The sequence below is a fragment of the Colletotrichum acutatum genome (genome assembly GCF_030867785.1).
Source record: "Colletotrichum acutatum strain CBS 112980 chromosome Unknown BDZ83scaffold_2, whole genome shotgun sequence".
NCBI lineage: Eukaryota > Fungi > Ascomycota > Sordariomycetes > Glomerellales > Glomerellaceae > Colletotrichum > Colletotrichum acutatum.
Genome location: NW_026848996.1, coordinates 506,891 through 529,655, shown reverse-complemented (window position 1 = coordinate 529,655; position 22,765 = coordinate 506,891). Strand labels below are relative to the sequence as shown.

General features: G+C 53.8%; 5 protein-coding genes across 5 annotated transcripts; 4 read left to right on the top strand and 1 right to left on the bottom strand.

Annotated features, from left to right (window-relative positions):
* The first annotated feature begins 1,976 nt into the window (after nt 1-1,976).
* BDZ83DRAFT_162820 (uncharacterized protein) lies at nt 1,977-2,594 on the top strand. The gene has a single exon (XM_060501407.1). It carries the CDS (start codon nt 2,083-2,085, stop codon nt 2,422-2,424), a length of 342 nt encoding a protein of 113 aa, XP_060371601.1. The 5' UTR covers nt 1,977-2,082; the 3' UTR covers nt 2,425-2,594.
* A 756-nt stretch (nt 2,595-3,350) lies between these two features.
* On the top strand, nt 3,351-5,141 carry BDZ83DRAFT_564764 (uncharacterized protein; the record flags this gene model as incomplete). The annotated part of the gene is made up of 1 exon (XM_060503678.1): nt 3,351-5,141. One exon carries the CDS (start codon nt 3,351-3,353, stop codon nt 5,139-5,141), a length of 1,791 nt encoding a protein of 596 aa, XP_060371600.1.
* Nucleotides 5,142-5,728: 587 nt separating this feature from the next.
* Nucleotides 5,729-9,253, top strand: BDZ83DRAFT_597866 (adaptin N terminal region-domain-containing protein). Its single transcript, XM_060506922.1, has 5 exons — nt 5,729-5,857; nt 5,951-6,261; nt 6,321-7,635; nt 7,687-8,505; nt 8,559-9,253. The coding sequence occupies exons 1-5, from the start codon at nt 5,782-5,784 to the stop codon at nt 8,789-8,791; spliced, it is 2,754 nt and encodes a 917-aa protein (XP_060371599.1). The 5' UTR covers nt 5,729-5,781; the 3' UTR covers nt 8,792-9,253.
* An 818-nt stretch (nt 9,254-10,071) lies between these two features.
* BDZ83DRAFT_714995 (CDP-alcohol phosphatidyltransferase) lies at nt 10,072-11,485 on the top strand (the record flags this gene model as incomplete). Its single annotated transcript, XM_060511699.1, has 3 exons — nt 10,072-10,379; nt 10,473-10,615; nt 10,683-11,485. 3 exons carry the CDS (start codon nt 10,072-10,074, stop codon nt 11,483-11,485), a joined length of 1,254 nt encoding a protein of 417 aa, XP_060371598.1.
* Nucleotides 11,486-13,854: 2,369 nt separating this feature from the next.
* On the bottom strand, nt 13,855-15,040 carry BDZ83DRAFT_746479 (bZIP transcription factor; the record flags this gene model as incomplete). Its single annotated transcript, XM_060513276.1, has 3 exons — nt 13,855-14,368; nt 14,456-14,799; nt 14,918-15,040. The coding sequence occupies 3 exons, from the start codon at nt 15,038-15,040 to the stop codon at nt 13,855-13,857; spliced, it is 981 nt and encodes a 326-aa protein (XP_060371597.1).
* Between the last annotated feature and the right edge of the window lie 7,725 nt (nt 15,041-22,765).

Sequence of the window (22,765 nt, the reverse complement as noted above, 5' to 3'; positions counted from 1 at the left end):
ACAAACACACGGGCCTTTTGGTCTTTCTTCTCTTTTAGATGATTCAGAGTTGCATCCCATGGCTCCCTGACACCGTTGCCTACTAGGGCAGCCAACTCTTGGATCATGTCTGATTTCTCAAGCTCAACGATCCTGGAACAAAGCATGCGGGATATGATAGAATACTGTTGAAGCATGTGTAGGCTATCTGGTCGCGGTTGATTACGACCTTTTTTGATGAGCGGTTTCATGGTGGCGTGTGTGGATATGATTAAAAACAAATGGTTTCAGGATCGTCGGCTTGGCTCTTTGAGCCCGCCCTTCAACTATCTTGCATGTGACGAGGAAGCTATGGATTGAGGAAAGCTGGGTCTCGCCGCGGTTGGTGCTTGACACGCGTCGTTCGCTGAGAGTGCGTGCGAGACCATAGAATCATAGTGAAGGGTGGCGGCAGAGAGAATACGAGAGATTACACTACTGCTGTGCGCTATGCCATATACAGTGACTATACTTGCATGTGCTCTTATCAACGTTGTACGGCTATCCTGTCCGTAATGAGAATTGTAGTTACGAAGATGCGCTATGGTAGTTGGAGGCTCTCGGACTTGAGCTTACGACCGGCCTAGTCATCCGGAACGTCTTGGGCGAGCTGACACTTCAGCTCCCTTCTTCACCTCGCAAAGTCTTGGTACTTCTTTGCTGATCAAGGCAACGAACAACATACGGGCCGACTTAGTCAGTTAGTGTCCAGCCCGGACCAACAATGGACTTGTCATGCAGGCTAACCACGGATAGGGCTACTAGCTATCTCCTCGAGATCTGCAACATCAGGCCATCTTACGGACGAAGGCGGCCATGATAGAGTTTAGGCTGGAGGGGGGGGAAGGGCATGGGAGGTTAAGACGTAACAGGCGCCCCCGAGATCGAAGATGTTCTAGGCTGAAACAGCGTTCCAGCTTGAATGGTTGTCTACGGGCCGACATTATTCTGAGCCCCTTCTTGCCTCCTTGGTTAATCGGTACGGTACGACAGAAGGGGGCGGGGAGACGGGGAGGGGGGGGACGGACGAACGCCTCCTTCCTGTCTACCCTTCGGACACTTTGCTGGATGGCTTCGATTCTGCTTGCTTAGGTTTAGTCTCATGACGCAAGAAGCGAAATGTGGGCAAGTCCAAGCTTGGAGATGGGTTGCCCCAGATGTCAAGGTATAGCCTGAGGTAACCCATCACCTGTCAGGGGGTATAATTGAAGCCCTAAATCAGTGACACGAGACCTCTGGGGGAGAGAAAGCAAGCCACCGCCAACCTTATTTCTTGACTCCTAAGCCGAACATGGAAGCCCTCCCGTGAGATTGGCCGGTCGAGCACGGCAGCTAAGGGGAGCAATAGCCAAATGCAGCGAACTTTGACTTGAGAGGCCGATCTGGTTCTGCGTGTCGAGGTCTCTGTCCTTTTGACACTTCGCTCGTCTGGCGTGGGTGTACCGTGGCGTATATTTCGAGATGATTGGTTGATGATCGCTCATCCTCGAGAGAGAGGAGAGGCTTTTTCTCTATTCTGCTCGCAAGGGGAATGGCGAGAGACAATCCTGCTTGTTTATTGGGCCGGGGAACGAAGGAAAGGTGTGGGGGAGGGAAAAGGGGGCGCTCGGGGATCGTGTAACCCGACTTGCCTGTGCCTTAGAACCTTTGATCGTTGTGGGTATGTGGCGGTTGCATATGCGGACCTTTTGTGTGTTTCGCTGGAGCGTTGAACTCTTGTAGGGCGCCAGCGGTTTTGGCCGTTGGTGATGGTGGATGGAGAAGGTGGATTTTGATATGCTGAGTTTTCCGGTGAGAAAGTCAGGAGCGCGTGTGTGCTGTCGGGTGAAGAAGTCACAGGCTGCGAGTCATCAGGGAAGGGGGGTCGAGGACACCTAGGTCAACACGCTACAAAGGTTCATTAGATATAAGACTCGAGGACCTCGCTTACATTAGATTGTAGATGAATTAAATCTGACCTTGAATCAGATAACTTTTCGTCCCAACACCTCTTTCGTCGGAACATTCACATTCACTCTGATCTTTGATCCGTCTTTATCCTGTATTCCGAGATCCGACAACGACATGTATGCCACCGGTATTGTGCGGTCTCCCAAGCACCTCATCGACAGAATGAATCTCGAGAAGCATAATCATTACATTGTCTGCTTTGCCACGATCCCATGCGACAGTCCCGAGCATCCATCCAACAGAACGACGACCACCGAAGGGGAATTGTGTCGATATCACCTGTGGGTGTTTGACTCTCCGCCTGTCGTTCTTCCTGCCCTCGAGGAGAATCTTATCGTTCCGGATGGTTCTGGCAACTTCAAAATCAGACTAAGTGGCTTCGGGAAAGGGGTTTCGACAGAATTGTTACAGAGGATGACAGATATACTACGAGCTCGCATACAGGCTTCTTACTAGGCAGTGGTATGCTTTCATCCTCGAGGTACTCCGCATCGGCTATGCAGAGCGTTGGCGTTTAGGACTTTGGCTTTCCCACCGCGCAGTCTTGTAACCTTGCTAGTATTGTCTTCTTGGGCGTCGAATTTTCTGCGTTGTTTTGCTGCAAGAGGCCGATGAGAGCAAGGCTGAGATGCAGGCACTGATCAGAACATTCTTACCCGACTCCTGCCTCGCTTCCCAACCTTGTCTTCTCTGGCCATCTGCGCATGTTTTTTTTTTCTTCAAGGTGAAAGGAAGAAAGGCCGGCTTGGGCTGGGCTGCCTCGACGAGGCTTCTGCCTTCCTACTTCACCTTCAATTTACCTGCAAAGCTGCCTGTACCTTCCACCCACCTCACGCCTCCTTCCTTCCCTGTCTGGAAAACCGCCTACGAGCGCGCCTTCCATCCGACCTTCAGACCGCGGCCTCACCTTCCGTCCGCACATTTGTATCCTGCCCTGCAAAGCGTCAGCCCTCGGCCCCTCCCTCAACTCCATCAACTCCTCTTCCTTTCGTCCTCCCTCCATCTATTTTCCAGACCATCCATCACCCCTCCTCAACTTGCAATTTTCGTCAACCGCCGCTTCGTGACAGCTTCACCCCCCATCTCGACTTCCAGACGAGATGACCTGAAGCTTTTACACCCAAAGCAGTTGGCACCATTCTTTTCTTGATTCCTTCCTCAGTCTCATCATCAGTCGTTCCCTCATCCGCCACGGCAACAGCAACAGCAACAGCAGCAGCAGTAGCAGCAGAAGCACCCCTTTGGATGCTCACCGTCTGTAAAATACTCCCCAAACTGGATCAACACAAAAGGAATTCGTCTTTGGCCAACGCTTATCCATATCAGGGTTTCCGAATTTTGTTGGATGCTTCCAAGTATTGGCGATGCCTCTGAATCTCAACATGGATCATCTATCTTCTTCCTCGTCGGCGGCGGCGGGCACTACGACCTATACCCAGCAATCTGTCAGCACCTTCCAACAGGATGTTCCTAGACAAACCTATACGACTGCCGGCACCATCTACAACCCCAGCAACGCCCAGCAGCTCCAGCCTCCCGTTCGTCGCGGCCGCACTCTCAAGTGGCCTGCCCAAGGGGGCGCTGCTTCTGAGCTCTCTCTCTTTCCCAAGTCAGTTCTTGCTGGCTTGCCTCTCAAGTCCCAAAATCTCGTCACTACACCCACCAGTCCTCGCCCACCCCAAATCCCCAAGTACTCGCCTCTTCAGCAGAACTACGACCGCGCCGTCAGTCCTCTCACCGACTACAGCCTCGAGTCTCCGAAGGAATTGGACGTCCGAAGCATTTCGTCTTCCTCTCTCATGCCATCTAACAGCATGGATAGCAACCAAGCCTCACCGGTTGCTGCTGCCATGCCCACATCCGTCATGAAGAAGCATTTCGATGCCAACTCGACCGACGATGAAGACGATGAGAGCTCTGGCGAGAACCCTCTTCGAGGCCTGACTGTCAAGTCTCTCCACAACTTGGCATCATACCCGAACCCGAACCAGAAGAGAGCTCAGAGGGCCCTTCTTCGTGCCCGGCCGGGTGCCACGCCGGCCCAATCTGCTGGCAACATCAGTCGCACGGCCACTCCATCTTACGGAGCCCAGGCCTTTGAGAGTTTCGATGTGGGAAATGACTACTCACATTCTCCTGCTCTATTCCATTCTGCCAAGACGGACCCAAACGACATTTTCAAGATGAAAGCCGATAGGTCAAGCCATGATCCTGACAACTCCTGGCGCAGCAACTGCACAGGCCCGCCACCTGGTCTTTTTCCAGCAGCCACTATCCAGAGAGATCTCCCACAGACAGCGTACAAGTCTACTCTTGCAACTGGCCCAGGCGCTCCGCGTCCCTTGACTGCAGGCCCTCCGGGCCACCGACAGTATCGTACATCGACGTTCGAAAACACGGTCAAGGCCCTCAACAATGGCCCCAAAGAGATGCCGCTCGACGGACCCATGTTGGGTCAAACGAATCTGGGTCCGCAAAATCACATGGCGCTCGAAACCATAAGGTTCCCAGGCACAGAGACACCCGTTCATCTTAAAAGCCCGCTCGATTCCCTTCTCTGCGGCTCTACACCCGACACAGACGACTGCCTTCAGGACGTCGTCGAAGAGGCGCGAAAAGTGTCTGATCAACAAATGGAGAAGGTTCTGGAGTTTATCAAGCTTGGACAGAACATGAACGAAGCCACGAGCCGTGCTCAGGCTGCATCCGCCATGCCCGTGGTCTCTAGTGATGAATGGCAAGCTGACTATCCCAAGACAGCTCGGCCTCCCTGGACGGAGGGAACGTGGGCCATTACGGATGATGCGCTCCAGAAGCGCAACGAGAGAATCAGCCAGCTATTTCATGCAGGCACGGGCGCGCTTGGCAAATCCATGATGGCTGTTATCCAGGAAAAGGAATTCCGTGACTTCAAGCGCCAGGTCGGTGTCATCGGTGACCGACGACCCAAGTCCAAGGTTGAGAAGACTGAATACCCGCCCATTAAGGTTGCTCAGCTTAACAACATGTCGGTCTCAGAGGCGACAGAGCCCTTCCTCACTATGGCCTATGCTGCCTTGGTGAACCACCAGGAGGGAGTTCACGATCACCCTCAATTCCATCAGTGGGAAGACCCAGAGCCACACATGGTTGACACGTCTGCTCAGGGTCTCCGATCAGTGTTTAGACGGTGATTAATAGATTTCGTGGAGGTTTTCATCAGTCATCTTCTCCTTCGTTAGCACCGTCGCTTGGATGGGCACCTAGTTTGGGCCCCTTTGTGTGGATTACCTGGGGAAAGATCTTGGGGTTGGGACGATATTTAACAGAGCAGCAGTCCCCCCAAAACATAGCTTAGAGGGACACGAAGCAAGTTTGTTCAGGGGGCGTTTGATTGAATTCTGGCGGTTACACAGAACAGCAAAGGCGGTCATCAGTCTTTTCCGCTTTATTACTCTCAGATAGGCAATCAAAAAGTTTAGGTATCACCAGATTGCTCCCACTTGCCAAGGTGATGACTTTGAACATTTTGGAACATTGGAATTAAGTGAAGTCTGGAAATCGTGACTTGGCCTCGTCAACGAACTATGCGTAGCTCGACTGTATACCTTACCTACCTTACCTCTCGTACGAAGAGGTGTTCCAACGAGCCGGGTACCCTTGAAGCCAGATAAGATAGACGCGACGTGAAAGTGAAGTGTGGCTCCATGTCACGTGCAAGGACCCCACACCCATGTTCGCAACGCTACCCACCAGCCGTCAGGAGCAGCCAACTGTCCCATTCGAAGTCACCGACGCCGACCTCAAGCAGTCCGCCAAAAACCGCTGCCCAACATGAGCTACGGCAAGAAAGACGAAGACGCGGATTTGGGCCTGGTGAAGGTCGATAGGACCCAGGTTTTTCAAGAAGGTGTGTTTTGACGGAATTGCACTCGATCCTCTGCATCCCTCTGGAACCCCTTGGAGCATTGGGCGAGCAAGCTGGCTAAACTGGAGTGAACAGCACGACTATTCAACAGCTCCCCAATCCAGCCGCGAAGATGCCGAATCCTCCTTACCAAGATCGCCCTTCTGCTCTATACGGGCGAGAAGTTCCCTACGAACGAAGCGACGACCCTCTTCTTCGGTATCTCGAAGCTGTTCCAGAATAAAGATGCCAGCTTGCGACAGATGGTCCACCTTGTCATCAAGGAGCTGGCTCACTCGGCCGAGGATATTATCATGGTCACCAGCACTATCATGAAGGATACAGGAGGCAGCACCGATGCCATCTTCCGACCCAACGCCATCAGGGCCCTGTGCCGCATTATCGATGTACGCCGAAGCTGTGAGCTACATGGAAGGGAGAGGGCAGTCTGCTAACTAGCTTTCAGGCGACCACAGTTCAGTCCATTGAGCGTGTGATGAAGACAGCAATCGTCGACAAGAACCCCTCAGTATCTTCTGCGGCTCTTATTTCCTCCTACCACCTTCTCCCAATCGCCAAGGATGTCGTCCGTCGCTGGCAGAGCGAGACGCAGGAAGCTGCGGCCTCCACGAAGTCCTCCAGCGGCTTCTCCCTGGGTTTCTCCTCCTCAAGCGGCCAATTGCCCGCCAACAACTCCACCATGCCCCAGTACCACGCCATTGGTCTGCTATACTCGATGCGCATGCACGACCGCATGGCGCTCGTCAAGATGGTCCAGCAATTCGGTGCCGCTGGTGCTGTCAAGAGCTCTGCGGCGATCGTCATGCTCGTCCGTCTGGCTGCCCAGCTGGCCGAGGAGGACCCGTCGCTCAGAAAGCCCATGATGCAGCTGCTGGATGGCTGGTTGCGCCACAAGAGCGAGATGGTCAACTTCGAGGCCGCCAAGGCCATCTGCGATATGCGAGATGTCACCGACGCCGAGGTCTCCCAGGCCGTCCACGTTCTCCAGCTCTTCCTCACCTCCCCCCGCGCCGTCACAAAGTTCGCCGCTCTCCGAATCCTCCACAACTTCGCCTCCTTCAAGCCCAATGCCGTCAACGTGTGCAACCCCGACATCGAGCTCCTGATCTCCAACAGCAACCGATCCATCGCCACCTTTGCCATTACCACTTTGCTTAAGACCGGTAACGAGGCTAGCGTTGATCGCTTGATGAAGCAGATCTCCGGTTTCATGTCTGAGATCACGGACGAGTTCAAAATTACCATCGTCGAGGCCATCCGCACGCTCTGCCTGAAGTTCCCCAGCAAGCAGGCTGGTATGCTTGCTTTCCTGAGTGGTATTCTCCGTGACGAGGGCGGTTACGATTTCAAGCGCGCCGTCGTCGAGAGCATGTTCGACCTGATTAAGTTCGTGCCGGAATCCAAGGAGGATGCGCTTGCCCATCTCTGCGAGTTCATTGAGGACTGCGAATTCACCAAGCTGGCGGTTAGAATCCTTCACCTTCTCGGTCTCGAAGGACCCAAGACCTCTCAGCCCACGAAGTACATCCGCTACATTTACAACAGAGTGGTTCTGGAGAACGCCATCGTGCGTGCCGCCGCTGTTACTGCTCTTGCCAAGTTCGGTGTCGGCCAGAAGGACCCCGAAGTCAAGCGCAGTGTTGAGGTTCTCCTCACAAGATGTTTGGATGATGTGGACGATGAAGTCAGAGATCGTGCAGCGCTCAACCTCAGACTCATGCACCAAGAGGATGAGATTTCTGAGAAGTTTGTCAAGAATGGTACGTTTGATGTTGGTAATTGCGTAAATCTCCTTACTGACCCCTTTCCAGACAGCATGTTCTCTCTGCCGTACTTTGAGCACCAGCTCGTCATGTACGTCACATCGGAGGACAAGTCCGCATTCGACAGCCCCTTCGACATCTCTCAGATCCCTGTCGTTACTCGCGAGCAGGCAGACGCGGAGGACCGGACGAAGAAGCTCACGGCAACTGCCCCGTCTCTCAAGCCTCCCAAGGTTGGCCCTACAAAGGCCGCTGCAGGTGGCGCGGAGGCTGCTGCATCGGCAACTGCGGCTTCTCAGCGTTACGCCCAGGAGCTGATGCAGATCCCCGAGATGAAGGAGTTTGGCAGCGTGCTCAAGTCGTCACCTGTTGTCGAGCTTACCGAGTCAGAGATGGAGTATGTCGTTACCGTCGTCAAGCACATTTTCAAGGAGCACATTGTGTTCCAGTACGAAGTTAAGAACACGCTGGATGCGACCGTTCTTGAAAACGTCTCCATCGTGGCGACGCCTTCCGAAGAGGAGGAGCTCGAGGAGGTTTTCATCATCCAAGCTGATAAGCTTCCCACAAATGAGCCGGGCAAGCTGTACGTCGCCTTCAAGAAGGTCAACGGCGAGGGCTCCATGCCCGTTAGCAGCATCTCCAACGTGCTCAAGTTCACGAGCAAGGAGATTGACCCCACTACAAATGAGCCCGAGGATACCGGCTACGACGACGAATACGAGGTGGCCGAGTTCGATCTGTCAGGCAGCGACTATGTCATTCCGACATTCGCCAGCAACTTCAACCACATCTGGGAGCAGGTGGGCGCGGCCGGCGAGGAGGCTGAGGAGACTTTGCAGCTCAGCAGCATGAAGAGCATAGCAGGTGAGTGCTTATTGGGTGGATCGTTAATGAATAGAGCTAACCATCAAATACAGAGGCAACGGAAGAATTGGCAAAGGTGTTGTCGCTGCAACCCCTGGAGGGTACGGATGTGCCTGTCAACCAAACGACACATACGCTCAAGTTGCTCGGAAAGACTGTTGGCGGTGGCAGGGTGGTGGCCAACATCCGGATGGCATACTCGTCCAAGTCTGGTGTGACGACCAAGATCACGGTTCGCAGCGAGGAGGAGGGCGTAGCGTCGCTTGTTGTTGCATCGGTTGCTTAAGGATGACAGTTGTTCGGAGTTCTGTGGGATCGATACATGGTCGGAGATTCCAAGCACAGACGCACGTACGGCAGCACAAAGATACGAGAACTTTGATTATAGCCCAAGGCACTCGCCCAAGCAGCCGCCACCATAGTAGCTTTGGGGGTGTCGAGCAGGAGTTGGAGCGCATCAGCGTGCGCGTAAAAGGACTGGCGGCTTGCGTATACTAGAATGAAGACATGAAAAAGCATTCACGAAGTACTAATAGATTCATATGTGAAGTGGGAAGTGTATGTGTAAGAGAACCACCCAGTCGGAGAGTTAAAGCTCATGCTGCAAGCCTGCGATACTACCTGGGATAGTTGAATATGGATAAGGTAGGATATACTCTTAGCTCGACGCCCAACCCCTGTCAGCGTCCAGACGCTTGTCAAATGGGAATAGGTCAAGCCTCGCGGCGCATGTCAGTTGATCGACGTCAAGCGGAGCTGGTGCTGGTGCTGAAATAGAGCTTGACGACCGACACTTTTGGGGGGCTTGACACGTGTGGCACGTGCCAAAATGGCTAATCCCGAAGAGGACTGGGCTAGAATTTGGGAAGTGCTAGAGCTCGGGGCCGGGACAGAAATGACGTTCGGTGACGGAGTTCTCTGCGTGTGCGCTCAAGCTGAGCTGTCCAAGGAAGGGCACCTTAGTGAAGAAAAAAAATAGCTTGGCCCTTTCGGCGCGACACGACAGCCACGCGACCTTTCCGCTGTTACCACATCTCAAGTTCTCGGGCTTCTCAACCTGCCATGCTCAACGCAACTTGAATCTTGTCAGGTCTTATTGAACAGATCTCGTCACTTGCCTAGGGAGAACTCTGACATTCACCTTGGCGAACCAAAGTCCTTACAAGTTCGCCAGTCTCCACATGCTCTTTTGACCCTTCCGCCCTGCCCACCGCACAAACCTTGTCCACCACCCCGCCGAAACCGAGTTCTCGACCAACCCCGGTTTGAAGCCATCGTCACCGCTTGTAAACTGGACCGACGTACGGATACCTTTTCGGGCCCATTTAGTGGTTCTACGGCGCTCTTGCTTGTCTTCCCCGGGACCCGCGTGGAGTCCGATCCGCCAGACAACAGGACGAGGAAAAAATAGAGAGCTTCCTGACAACAAAAGGAACCGCACAACAGCAAACCCCCGCGGCTCTCTACACACCTTTTCTTTCAACTACACCACACGTAGGGGCCAAAAACCACAGCTCCGTCACTCAAACCTCTCGAGGTAGTCACCGAAAGCAACACTCGCCCAAGATGGTCTACGTTCGCCAGGAACGCCTCCCGGCGCTCAAGGAGTACAAGTACTCTGCCGTCGACCACTCGCTGACGTCAAAGTACATCCTGAAGCCCTTTTACACGAATGTCGTGATCAAGATGTTCCCCATGAGCATGGCGCCGAACCTCATCACGCTTACGGGTTTTACCTTTGTCATTGCAAACGTCTTGACGCTGCTCTGGTATAACCCGACGCTCGACCAGGACTGCCCTAGCTGGGTGTACTACTCGTGGGCCGTTGGCCTGTTCCTGTACCAGACTTTCGATGCCGTAGATGGATCGCAGGCGTGAGTAGCTCTTGTCCTTTATTATTCTATCCCCACATCTGGAGGATTCTCGAGAAGATAACGGGAAGCTAACGTGTAATTTTTGCGGATTAGTCGACGAACCCACCAGTCCGGACCGCTCGGCGAGCTCTTTGACCACGGCGTCGACGCGCTTAACACATCCCTCGAGGTTCTCGTCTTCGCCGCGTCGCAAAACATGGGCCAGGGCTGGATGACGGTCGCTGTCCTCTTCTCTTGTACGTATTCTGTCTAGGTTGTGTCCCGTGAAGCCGAAAGCAAAAGCCTAACATGATCCTTTCACAGCCCTCCTCACCTTCTACGTCCAGACCTGGGACGAGTACCACACAAAGACTCTGACCCTTGGCATCGTCAATGGCCCCGTCGAGGGCGTCCTCATCCTTGTAGGCGTCTACGCCCTGACCGGCTACATGGGCGGCGCATCCTTCTGGCAGCAGTCCATGCTCCGCACCTTTGGCGTCTCCGAGAAGCTGGGCGTCCCGGCCGCCCTCTACGAGCTGTCCTTTACGCAGTGGTACATGGTCCAGGGCTCCTTCGTCCTCGTTCTCAACACGATCGAGTCGGCGCGGAATGTCATCCAGGCCCGCCGCGCACGCGGCGACCGCTCTCGCGGCGCGCTGCTGGGTCTCCTCCCCTTCTTCGGCATGTGGGTGCTCATCATCTCGTACCTACTTCTCAACCCGGCCATCCTGCACGCCCATCTCGTGCCGTTCGTCATGTTCGCCGGTATTGTAAACGCCTACTCTGTCGGTCAGATGATCACGGCCCACCTCGTCAAGCTCGACTTCCCCTACTCGAACGTCCTCGGCCTGCCGCTCGCCTTTGGCGTCGGCGACGCGCTGGGTCCCGTCCTGCAGCGCAACTTTGGCTTCGGCTGGCCTAGCGCCCTCGGCGATGGTGTTTACCAGGTTGCCTTCATGTTCTCGATGCTCGGCATGGCTGTCGGTGTCTACGGCAGCTTCGTGGTGGATGTTATCGTCACCATTTGCGACTACCTCGACATCTGGTGCCTGACCATCAAGCACCCGTGGGTCGAGGGCAAGGAGAGCAACGGCAGCGCCCAGGTGGCTGGCAAGAAGTCCCAGTAAAGGCGGTTCACCGAGATTACAGTCTCTTTCCTAGCCCCGGCAAGACGTATCGCACGGTGTGATGCCAAGATGACCAGCTGACAAGGCCAAATCAAGCCCTCCACCCGATAGCCGGTTGCAAATTTGCAGCTGACGGGAGAGTTGGAGGTCAAGATTGAAGATTAAGATTTCGACGGGATCAGCAAAGGCTGCAGTCCCTTTCAGGTCGCGCTCGGATCTTTTCCCGACCTTTTACAGAAGAACAGGATAAGAAACGTAAACCTTGATAGCCGGTGTTGCGCAAAGTTATTCTTCTCGCCTCTCTTCTTTTCTTATATTTCTTGGGCATCGGCACGAGATGCTCGATTTGGAACGTCCAAACGACAACTATAATGATACTTTGACGAACCGGGCGGGGATGGGCGGGTAAGGAGGCAACAATATACGAACATGACAGGTGATGATGACAGGCGGAAGAGGTGCCCCGTCGGTCGGTTTCCCTTTCCCCTTTTGCCGGGGATCGGACTGGTTCTTGGGATGGACGGATGGACGGATGGACGGGGGGTCAGGCAGGCAGGCATGGAAAATGTAACGATGTGACGGAAGTTTGTGTGGCTTTGTGAACAATTTTCTTAGGTTTTGCTTCGTTGCTTCATCTTTTCGGGCGCAGCTCATCATTTTCGTCAACGGTAATTTGTCTTTTTTTTCTTTCTTTTTTTTTCTCCGTCTCTTTAGTTCATCATCACCTACCTTTCTGGCATCTTTCCAGGAGTTGAGGGGTGTGTATGTGTGGGATTTTTAGTCTCCGTGGGCTCCTGCTCTTTCACCGTTCGGCTACCAGTTCCCGACATCGAGACTCTTGTTATTATTGTTGTCGTCGTGGTTTTGGGTGGTGGCGATCTGTGTTCTGCTCTACATCGTATTATGGCATCTTTGTAAGCAAGCTTAGATCAAGAGGATACCCATCCATCCTAATTACTGGAGATACACATGAAATTCCTCAGAACAAAATTGCCCAAGTGCCCAATTTCGCAAGAAAGTTGACTGATCCCGTTGACAGAACTACAAGGCCAGGTATCTAAGAGTAGAGACAAAGCAGGTCAAGTGAAGCTTTGGAGCCTCGGCTTGCCTGACCTTACCTCACCCTCACCTTAGGGTTCATTGCATTTTCCCGACCCCCTCGGCTTCGGCGACTTTACGAGTAAGGTAAAAAACCAACAAACCCACCTGTACCTATGTCAAAGTAAAGTGGCCAAGATACGGATACCCAAAGTAGGTCGTCAAAGGAAAGAAAAGCAAAAAGGGCCTGACAAAGACAAAGGGAATCCCCGGGAAATGCAACAGATTGATCAATGGGATCATCGATCGAGAAAGGATCGGATGGAAGAGGAGTGGAGGCAACCTCGCCCTGTTCCCCTTTACCCTGGGTGACGGGTATGTATGGCAGTTAGATTCTATTGGCGGCATTTCAGTCAGACGAGTACGGCGCAGCCAGGCGGCGGAACCCCGCCTGTTGCCGCCCTCTCGCCGCTCGCCCCGAGAAGCCGACGAGACCCCGGGCATGCGTTGAGAAGTGACGGTCGCCATCAGGTAGTGAACGGAACGGGGGCACAAGATACATCAAGACAATGCCATGTTTCTTTCTCAACGATATCTCGATGAAGTATACTCGCATCCAAAGAAACCCCATCACATCATCCCGACAAGAAAAGGATCAAAGGTTAGATCCTCCCAAACCACCTCGGGCAAGCAGTCCAGTCGCCCTTTTTCCTTCGCTTGGAAATCGCCTTGGGAAAGGTAGACCAGAGTAACCCCGAATAGCATGCAATTTGCCCCAGAAAGAAGAAAAAAAACCACGAAAAATTTCCGAGCAGACCGACGAGGCAACATGTGCTGCCTGAGATAGATCGTGCGCGCTTCCTCTGGCGTTACCCGATGATGTCCACCATGCTCCAAAGCCCATGAAGCCCTGCCGGCGACGACATCTTTGTTGCCTATATCGTGTTCGTTGCCGTGCAGCGTCCTTTGTGATTCCCCGTGTAAAAAGACGCCATGTCGTCTAGTAGAAGTGTTTTGCCACGTCATATACTTCATGCTGTCGGTACTGCCCGTCAAGTAGCGTCACAAAGAATGAATTGGCCATGATGCAAAAACAGGTCGAGCCCTGAAATCGTACGTCGTTTTAGCAGGCATTTCGTTCCCCCTTCCGTTTGTTTGACTCCGTGTAACCAAATGGAACCAAAACGCCGAACCTTAGCCCCGGTGCACAGGCGGGCCGCGGTGTTGTGTCCGTTGCCCTGCACCTTGAGGTGGTGCTGCACGTCGCTTACAAAGCGCACCTCTCGGGTCCCGCTGTTGGGTTTCTCTGCGGGCTGCCTAGACTCTTCACTCTAGAGCAGTTCGTCACTCCCGCTCGCAACGCTGCCTTCGATGGCTTCGATGATGCAGCGCTCCGAAAACACGGGGCCCTGGCCGTCGCATCGCGCTTGATTCTTGAGTCTTTCGCTGACGTCGCCGACGTCCACCAGACCTCTCTTGAACAATGGATGGCTGATGATGAAATCCCACGTAGCGCCCGCCGCCAGCAAACGTTCCCCATCGGATGAAATGGCGACTCGATGACTCGGCGTCTTGTTGTTATGCGGCGCTAGCAGGTCTGTGTAGAAGTCCTTGGGATTGTAGTGCATGGGACCTGTTGTCCGGGGTTCTGGTGAAGCAGAGCTGTGGTGGCCGTTCATCGACGAGGTTGCACGGAGAATCTCGTTTTCGGTGCTGATCTTTTGCATCTCACGCTTGAGTCGCTCATTCTCAGTCGACTTTTGTTGAGCCTCCGCCTCAAGGTTCGCAAGCTTGGCCTCCAAGTCCTTGACGTGTCTCTCCTTTCGTTCCCGAAATGCGCGTTGCCTGTGAGTTCCCTGTTAGTGATACCGAATAACGCAGAATCCCATGCTGCCTAAGAAGATGAACACGGAAAGCAGAGGAGCAACATACGCAGCGCGGTTTTGTGCTTTCCTCCTCGACTGCGCAGGCGTCATGTTTTCTTCATCGTCCGAATTTGATTGACCCCGACGAGAATGATCGTCGAGGGGCTCCTGCTTGTGAATGAGAGCATCGGGCTGAGCCTTGATCTGCTGGACCGGGGGAGCGCTCATCCCATTGTGTTGTGTCCGTTGCTGTTGTACGGGCTGCTGTACGGGCAGGCCATGGTTCGGTGGTGTCGGAGGACCAGGAGGACCGGGGAACGATGTATGCTGGGGATTGAACTGCTGGGCAGCAGCATAGTTATCAAAGTTGTTGAAGTGCTGCTGGTCGTTGGGATATTCGGCGTAGACATCCTGATCGGTCATGATTGTGTAAGTGCATGTCGCAGTACGCTAAGCAGCAATCCACCAGTGACCTGTGGGTATTGGGGGCTCGAGTCGGGAAAGGAATTCCCGTTTGGATTCGACTTACCGGTGGAGATGTTGTGTTGAAGTCGTCTGAACCTGCCGAGTTTGAATGAGATGGCGTTAGGGGCGGGATGCCCATGAACTGGTACGGCTGCGCTTGCGCGAAATACTGGTGAGAGAAATCCATGGTCGCGATCCTGCTTTCAACGTGTGTTGGGCGACTATGTTGTGAAGGTAGTTATGGGAAAGAAATGGGAAAACAGTAGAAGAGAAGTGGGAAGCGGTCCTGATGAGGGTCCAGGTCCCAGTTCAGGCGTAGAGGGGGGGAGGGGGGTGAGGAGCAGGAGGAGGGGGCGGCGCAGATTGGAGAGAGGGTCGAGGTCTCTGGGAACTTGAGAGAAGTACTGTGTAGCCATAAGCTGTAAGGATACCTAGGCAGGTCGAGGTGCCGGGAGAAAAGCGCTAGTAGCGTCCACACCAGGCTAGCGCTCCGGGGGCAACAAGGCGAGATGGCACTGTTTAGAGGATGGGACGAGTTGGTGGATGGGAGTGGCACTGGTGGCTCGGGGCGCAAAGAGGGTACTGCGAGCAATCTGGAATTGTTGTTTGCGAGAGGCAAAGACGAGAGAGAGATAGAGAGAGAATGAGATGGAATGAGGATGAGGATGAGGATAAGAGAAAGTGAGAAGGCGGGCGGAAGAGGATCCAAGGCGTAAGCAAAGCCTAGTTGCCAAAGTGTTCTCGTCCTATGGTTGTGTTGCTCGCCAAGACTCAGATGAGAGAGCGTGAGTGGTGGTGTACAACGAGGAGGAAGAGTCTCTTATGGTTCGTATGTTCTTCCAGAGGTCCAGAAGACGTCGAGTAAGGTGCAAGAGAGCACAGGCCAGGATAGGCCAGGGCGAAAGGCGTGGAGACTGGAGTTGGTTCCAGACGCTAAGGCTCAGCAGGTTAGAGCAGGACTCTTTGATGATGGACAACGCAGGAGGAGCCGAGGGGACCGGGGTTGGCGAAGATGGGATGCTGTTGCTCCCCACGCACTTTTGGGCTCCAGGCCGCAGACCGTGCCGTGCCTTGGAGCTGCGAGACTTTCAAGAGGGCGTTGGTGGACGTGTGGGACGTCAAGGAATGCTGCAAGCTGCAGTGCGGGTTGCAGGGCCAGACAATACCAGAGACAAGAACGGGACAGGGTCTGGTACCACAAACCGGTGGCGCAAGTTTCGAGGGCTTGTCTCAGTGCCGCTAGCGTGCAGTGGATGGGAGTTGGTTTTGGATCTTTTGTGTGTGTGTGTGTGTGCATGTGCCAGTGTGTGGTGCAAAGATGGTGGTTGTGGTTCTGGTATGCGTACGGAGTAGTGGTAGGTATACAAACAGGCACGGGACGATAGACGTCGGGTGTCTAGGGATGCCTCTTTTTAAAGAGTTATTGGCACCCGAGGCATATGTGGTGACGATCAATAAGTGCGGTGACCTCAGGGACTCGAGATAGATAGGACGAGCAATGATGTCCGGATGAAAAACAATGGCAGTCTGCGTTCGCGCGTCTTTGCCAAGTGAACTGGTCCCTCTTAGTTGTTAAGGTATCGCACTTGAGTCTGGATAGACCTTGTGTGGCCGGAGTGCTGGTGCTGGCTCAAAGTCCGCCGGAGCATGTGTACGAAGTACTGTGTATGTATTAACTGGTGGATGAACGGATACGCAGTAATGCGGCCAGGGCATAATCTTTTTGCGTTTGAATTCTCGGGCTTCTGTTTTGATGTCATGAAGTTGGGAAACCCAGGTCGGGACGAGTCGAGGTGTAATATAACCAAACCTAAGAGAGGTTGGTCCCAGTCTTCAGAGCAGCCAGCATAAGGTGCCTGCCTGCCTCGCGAGGTCAAAACGAATCGAATTCTGGTGTACGAGGGAGAGGACCATCCAATAGGCTGGACAGGCCGATGATACTGAACAACACCTCAGACTCTATTTGCCCGTTCGTAAAGAATCACCATCCGCAGGTAGGTACCTCATGCTTTTGGTGGCTGCACGTGGTCCGGGCAGTCCCCAGAAAGCTTGGGGGACTCCTTGACGTCGTTCGTGACTCGTCTGAGTTGAGAGACGAAGGGTCTGGCTCCAGCCCTCCCTCTCAGTCTCGCCCCTCGACCAAGGAGAGGAATCTCAAGGGCACTGACCAGGTTGGACCAGATGCTTTGAAAGATGCGAGAGGAGGGAGAGGGGGCGAGACTGCTCAGGGAATGTCAGGGTATTCGGCCAAAAGCTAACTTGGAGTGACAGCGGGGATAAGGTTGCTGTCGATGAAGCAAACAAAGCCCGAATCCAAGTTTGTTGGTTGGAGCAGAGTATTGACAGATGGCCAATCCTTGGACAGAGTTGGCACTTGTTGGTGGGACTGGCCTGATGAGTCGGTCCAAGTCCAAGTCTACTGTGTAATAGAGTGTAGGGGACGTTTTCCTGTCGAGTGTCAACACACTGACGCAGTACTCCGTATGTGCCAGTCATTTGCTGTTTACCTGTGCAGTAGACTATCCCGTAGGTATGAATAGATGACACTCGGGATTGGATGGGAACGATGGGATCAGGTAGATGGAATGAGACCGGGCCAGGCGGGATGATTTGTTGGGAAGATATTAGTGCTTGGCTCCAGACCGATCCATGGAATCGATGCGAGTGTAATCAACAAGAGGCCTGTGAAAGGAAAAGTGTTGGTAGAAATTGGGATCCGTATTGACTTGGTGTCTGTATGCGTAGCTGGTCCGTGACTCCGTGATGCCAGGGTGCCAACGAGCCGGGGATGTGAATGATGGAGGCGTCAAAGTCTAAAGTCTAAAGCTCCGTGATCCATAATCCACAAGTTACCTTGCCGCACACCGCAAGGGAAAAAGAGTGGTGGCCGGGAGCAAATACGTCCCGTGCTTGCCTCATCAACACACAGCATTTGGGCATCTCCTGGTTCCTCCCTTGAGTTCAGGTTGTTCAAACTTCAGGCAAGATACCGGTACCTTACCTACCTTACACCAAGCTAGATACATGAAGCAGCAGGCACAAGAGGTGGGAAGCGTACCCATCCGCGATCATAGTAGTACTCCATCACCTACGGAGTAAGGTACCTTCCTTGCCTGAGGTACTTACAGCTAAGTAGTCTGGCTGTCTGAGGCGCTCCTTGGACTTCGCAGCGGGCCATGCCGCCGGGCGCTCCTCCTTCTCTTCCTTCTGGAGCCCTGACAGGCAGCTAGGCAGGTCTGAGATAGGCAGCAGCTGACAGGGCCAGCAAGTTCCAGGTTCCAAGACAGGGCGAGTTAAGGTACATTCCGGCTTGGCTGTCTCCGTACCGAGCCCTGAAGTAGATGGGACCTTTCCTCTCCTGCCCAAGTGCGTGGGGACGGATGCTCTCTCCGAGACAGCCTCAACTCCCTTCCTCATTCAACAAAGCACACCCGTCAATGATGCTGCACTTACCTATCTATCCATATGCGTGTATGCTTACAACCTACAGCACTCTTTCATTCTTGCGCTTTCTTCTCTTCGCAACATCTTGATTGTTTACCCCCTTCCCCGTCTCCATCCACAGCAAGCTCCTTCATCTACTTGTTGCTCACGTACCCCCTTCTCGAGACGTTGGCGCACTGGCAACCGGCACCAGCACTACCAGCCTTGCAGCTCAGCACTGCACCGCATCGCATCGCATCGCATCGATCTTCCAGACAAACACCTTGTCTGGGGGTGCCACGGGGGACCACGCGGGCTTCAGGTCCACGGCCTTCGTTTCCCGTTTCTGCATGACCTCCGGCAAGGGTATCCTCCCTACTCACCGGTCATGAACGCAGCTATCCCTCTGCCCACCGAGAAAGTCAAATCCAATGGCCCTATGGCTGTACCGCCTGCGCGAGCAAATGCAACCTGACCGAACCTACCGCACCTTACAGACTCGTAGACTCAGGTCACACAGCTCCTCCCCAGCAGCTCTGGCCTGCCTATGGCGACAGCTTTGCGGCTTTGGGTGCCTTTCGTCCTTTTCCCCTCATCTAAGTAACTTACACCTGTGGACTGCCGTCTTATGCCTCAACTCACCGTCTTGACGTTGCCTGTCGAGCAACATCCGAAGTAACCTGTTCTACTGTATCTTCCAGGCTAATTAGACTTTATCCAGACCTTCGCGAGCATCATCGTCGTCATCTCTTCTGACGACGGATTTACCGTCCGTTACCCGCTATAAATTAGTCCAACCTCAACACAGGCCTTTCCTGCAATCCAGCTCAGACGTCCCAGGCTGATTGTTTCTTGGCCATCCACAATCACTACACAATATATCATTACGTTCGGCGACCTAATTTATTCTACCAGAAACTTAGATAGGTCCTTACGGACAGGCTAGGGCAGCGAGACGGATACCCGGCGGACAACAACTCCACTCCGCAGCAAGAAACTCCGCAGCGTGCCAGCGCAGGCAAATCTCCAACATCCTTGGGGGCATCGACCGCGTCTCGAGCTTCCCGTTGCATGGAAGTGTGCCTTTTACAGGTACCCGTACCCAGCCGTCTTAGCCGTCCACCGGTCACCCTCCCTCCGTTCTACCGCAATACGCACCTACCGCGACTCCTCCACTCTCAGTCTCGCCTCGTCTGCGTCTTGGCCTCGTTTTCGTGAACCCAAGCCTGGACTCTGAACTCCTGGAGTGGTCAATCATGCCGTCAAACCTCCTGACTCAAGACCACTGTGCCATCTCTTTCTGGAAGGCAAGCTGTGGCTCTACGGCCAGATCAGCCGAAGAAATGGGCATCGCCCATCGGAAACATTGGACGATTCACCGCTCCTGTTATTCAAACTTCACCATGGGCATCTACCAAACCCCATTGCTGGAAATGATCTGCAAGACTCTATGGCGGCTGACGATTCAAGCCCGGCCCAGTGATCCCTTCCACCACCATACCGGCATCTACTCCTGGCATATCCTGGGTTCGCTGCGCACACTGCGAGGCCAGCAACTAACCAGCGATATACTCACTTCATCGGTGCTTCTTGTGTACCCAGTTCGGGCTTCCCAAGCAAATACCTAGAAGAGGCACTGCAGCTTTGGTGGGCGACGCCAGTGCGATCTCGATTTGTACGAAGAGCGAAGGTCACTCCTCGAAGCCGTGACTGAAATGCCGTTCTCTCACAAATTCTGGCTTGACTGGCACACTCCCACGCACGCGCACACGCACGAAAAAAGATATTTGGGTAGCAATATCCCTTTTAGCGACATGGTGGAAGCACAAGTGCCTTGGCCAGTTGTCAAACCCCTAAAACCACCAAATATGCCAACTCCCTGGTTACAGATCTTCTCCGAGAGCAGAACGTCTTGTCTCATTCGTCTCGTCCGAGGGTCTGTTGCGCAGAGCTCAGACGCTGGATCCAGAACTCAACCCAGCAAAGCTTACCTTACATTGTACGCGTCCCAATCCGGCCCCCCTGTCTCGAACGACTCCTTCAGCAATGCAACCAAAGCTTTCACCGCTACTGGCTGGCTTAGATCCGTATGGTCGACGTCTCTCAATACGGTGATTATTCCGGCATCAATGATCACAGACCGTTCCAAGGATCTCTACCTGCACATCTGGAGAGAAAATCCAGCGTGGCAGCGGGGCAGAAAATACCCGTGTTGTCGCCAATGAATCCAAGCGGCTCGCGTAAGGCTGAAGTCACTGAACACCCGCACAATGCCAATGCATATTCATGCGATGTCCACAGCCCAGACGTGAGCAATGTCGATTGATTTGGCCGCGGTAGTGCCGAAGGCGGCTGTTCAGCAAAACTTTGTTGGTAGCCAGAAAATCTGACACAGACTCGTCGGTGGTGGACAACCCATTGAAACGGCGACCTTTAAACTCTAATCATCGCTGTAGACCGGGCTGTATCTCCGACTGCACAGTATTCGTGGCAGGAAGCCACCCCTCGATTCTCTGATTGACCGGGTCTCGGCTCGTTGCACGCGGGGTGGGCACGGTACACTGGACGGCAGGTCGGATGCCGTCTCGAGGGATGAACCTGCCAGAACTTTCTATCGTAATCGAACGATCAGCCAGGCTCGCAGGCTTATCCTTTTGCTTCGCATCTGAGCACTGTTCTCAGTCGGCCATGGTAGCATCATCAACGTCGTATGCCTCCCGACGGACAACCGATCAAAGATCAAACTATGCGGCTCAGAAGGCGAGCGGCTACGCGGGGGGAAAAAAAGAAAGACGATGGAGGTCCTCGGATGTCCATCTCCCAACCCTCTCACCATGATCGACAGCTCGAAACAAAGACGAAGAGAGGCCATGAGCTCAGTGGCAAAAGGATCGCGTCTATTCCCGAGCGTATCGAATTCGTCCATTCGGGAAAAATCCCGCTTCGCTTTAAGCTTATGCATTTCTCACATAAAAATAGAGATCGCTGACAAAGGCTTACGGCTAATTGTCTGTGGACGTTGCCGATCTACGATCCCAAGGCGCCTTTGGGAATGTTTCTCGTCTGCAGTACCGTCGACGGGCATACCAAACCTCGGAGCCCGCCAGAAGAGAAGTCTCTGTCGGGCCAGCAATGCCGCTCAAAGGCACTGAAAGCCGCTACGGATATTGCTGCCGCCGTGGATCTCACAGACAGCCATCAAGTCTCCCAAGAAGATGCACATGGCCACATTTTTGATTGCAGGAGTGTTACTCTCAAACAGGCGTATATGCTGCAAGTTGCGAGAACATGCTCCAAGGTGGCCGCATCAGGCACAGTCAGCCGCTGAATCACACCCCTTTGGAACCTCCAACTCAGCCCCAGCTTCCGTCCAACGACGTTCCTCTGCCGCCGTGGGATTGAGAAGACTACCGCACATCACTGATTGGCTCTGGGAATACCCAAAGCCTAGTTGCCGTCGACATGGCGCCCGCATAGCCAGGCAACAGCCCTACCGTAGGGCTTATCGCGGGATTCAAGGGTGCAGTTCAAGCCTCGCATGTTCCATCGGGTGTAAGTGCTGGAATGGGCAAGCCTGCCGTAGCCGCTTCAGCCGTTTTCTCTTAAGGAAACATCTATTGCATGATGAGTTACCCAGCTGAACTTACAGATAGGCTAAATGAGCACAGTCTGCCGCTCCCGCTGTCCGCTCCGCGCTCTCGTGAGGAGCTACGGGCGTAAAGGTGAGAGGGAAGAGAATAGGGCAGAGAGAAAGTTCTGCGATCACAGTCGCTCTACCTCCATCCGTGGCATCGGCCCTAATGTCGCGGGGTAAGGTTGCTCTAAGCCTTCTCAAAGGCTGTCAGCACGTCCTTCTTCGACAACTACTCAGAGCTTGCTTTCATTGGATGAAAATGAGAAAGACTTTTCATTTTCCAACTGCTTTGCGGTCAAGGGGGCGTACAGCTGAAAATCCCGGCTGATAGGAGAGGGATTGTGGGCAAGGGAAACACACAACGGCTGACGGCTTGGCGCAGCTTAATTCCTGGCCCAGCCCGTCCAACCCGTTCCCGGATGCTGCTCCGGGATTGTGGGGGTGGGAACGCGAACCCGCGCCCGACCTTCCGGACGGGGTGGGGGGAGTACAAGTCCGCTGCTGGACGCACTTCCGAGGTTTGACTACATTTCGGCGACGAGAGCCTTCTCCACATTCCCTTTCCAGTAAGGAGGACACGGGAGGACCGGGAAACTTTGCTCGGCTGCATGGTCATCGTTTTTTCCGTTCCACCCTGAAGCTTGGTCTCACATGGGCTCTTAAGTGTGTGCCATCGAATGCATTGGCAGTCTCGTCAAGACGGATTCACTGGACTGGATTAGCAACGCCGAGGAGAGGGTTTGATGGACAAAAAGTGTCGTTGTCTCTTCTTCCTGACTTCTCTTCTCTCATACTTCTCTGACTGGCCGAGTACCGAGCCAATCTTGCGCTAGGTTCCTCAGATCGAAAGGAATC

What these genes read in the sequence shown, in the direction of transcription:
- BDZ83DRAFT_597866 (XM_060506922.1), top strand. Translation starts at nt 5,782, where the DNA reads ATGAGCTACGGCAAGAAAGACGAAGACGCGGATTTGGGCCTGGTGAAG. An exon ending in GACCCAGGTTTTTCAAGAAG is followed by an intron (nt 5,858 to 5,950) that starts GTGTGTTTTGAC and finishes TGGAGTGAACAG; the next exon opens with CACGACTATTCAACAGCTCC. An exon ending in TGAGAAGTTTGTCAAGAATG is followed by an intron (nt 7,636 to 7,686) that starts GTACGTTTGATG and finishes ACCCCTTTCCAG; the next exon opens with ACAGCATGTTCTCTCTGCCG.
- BDZ83DRAFT_162820 (XM_060501407.1), top strand. Translation starts at nt 2,083, where the DNA reads ATGTATGCCACCGGTATTGTGCGGTCTCCCAAGCACCTCATCGACAGA.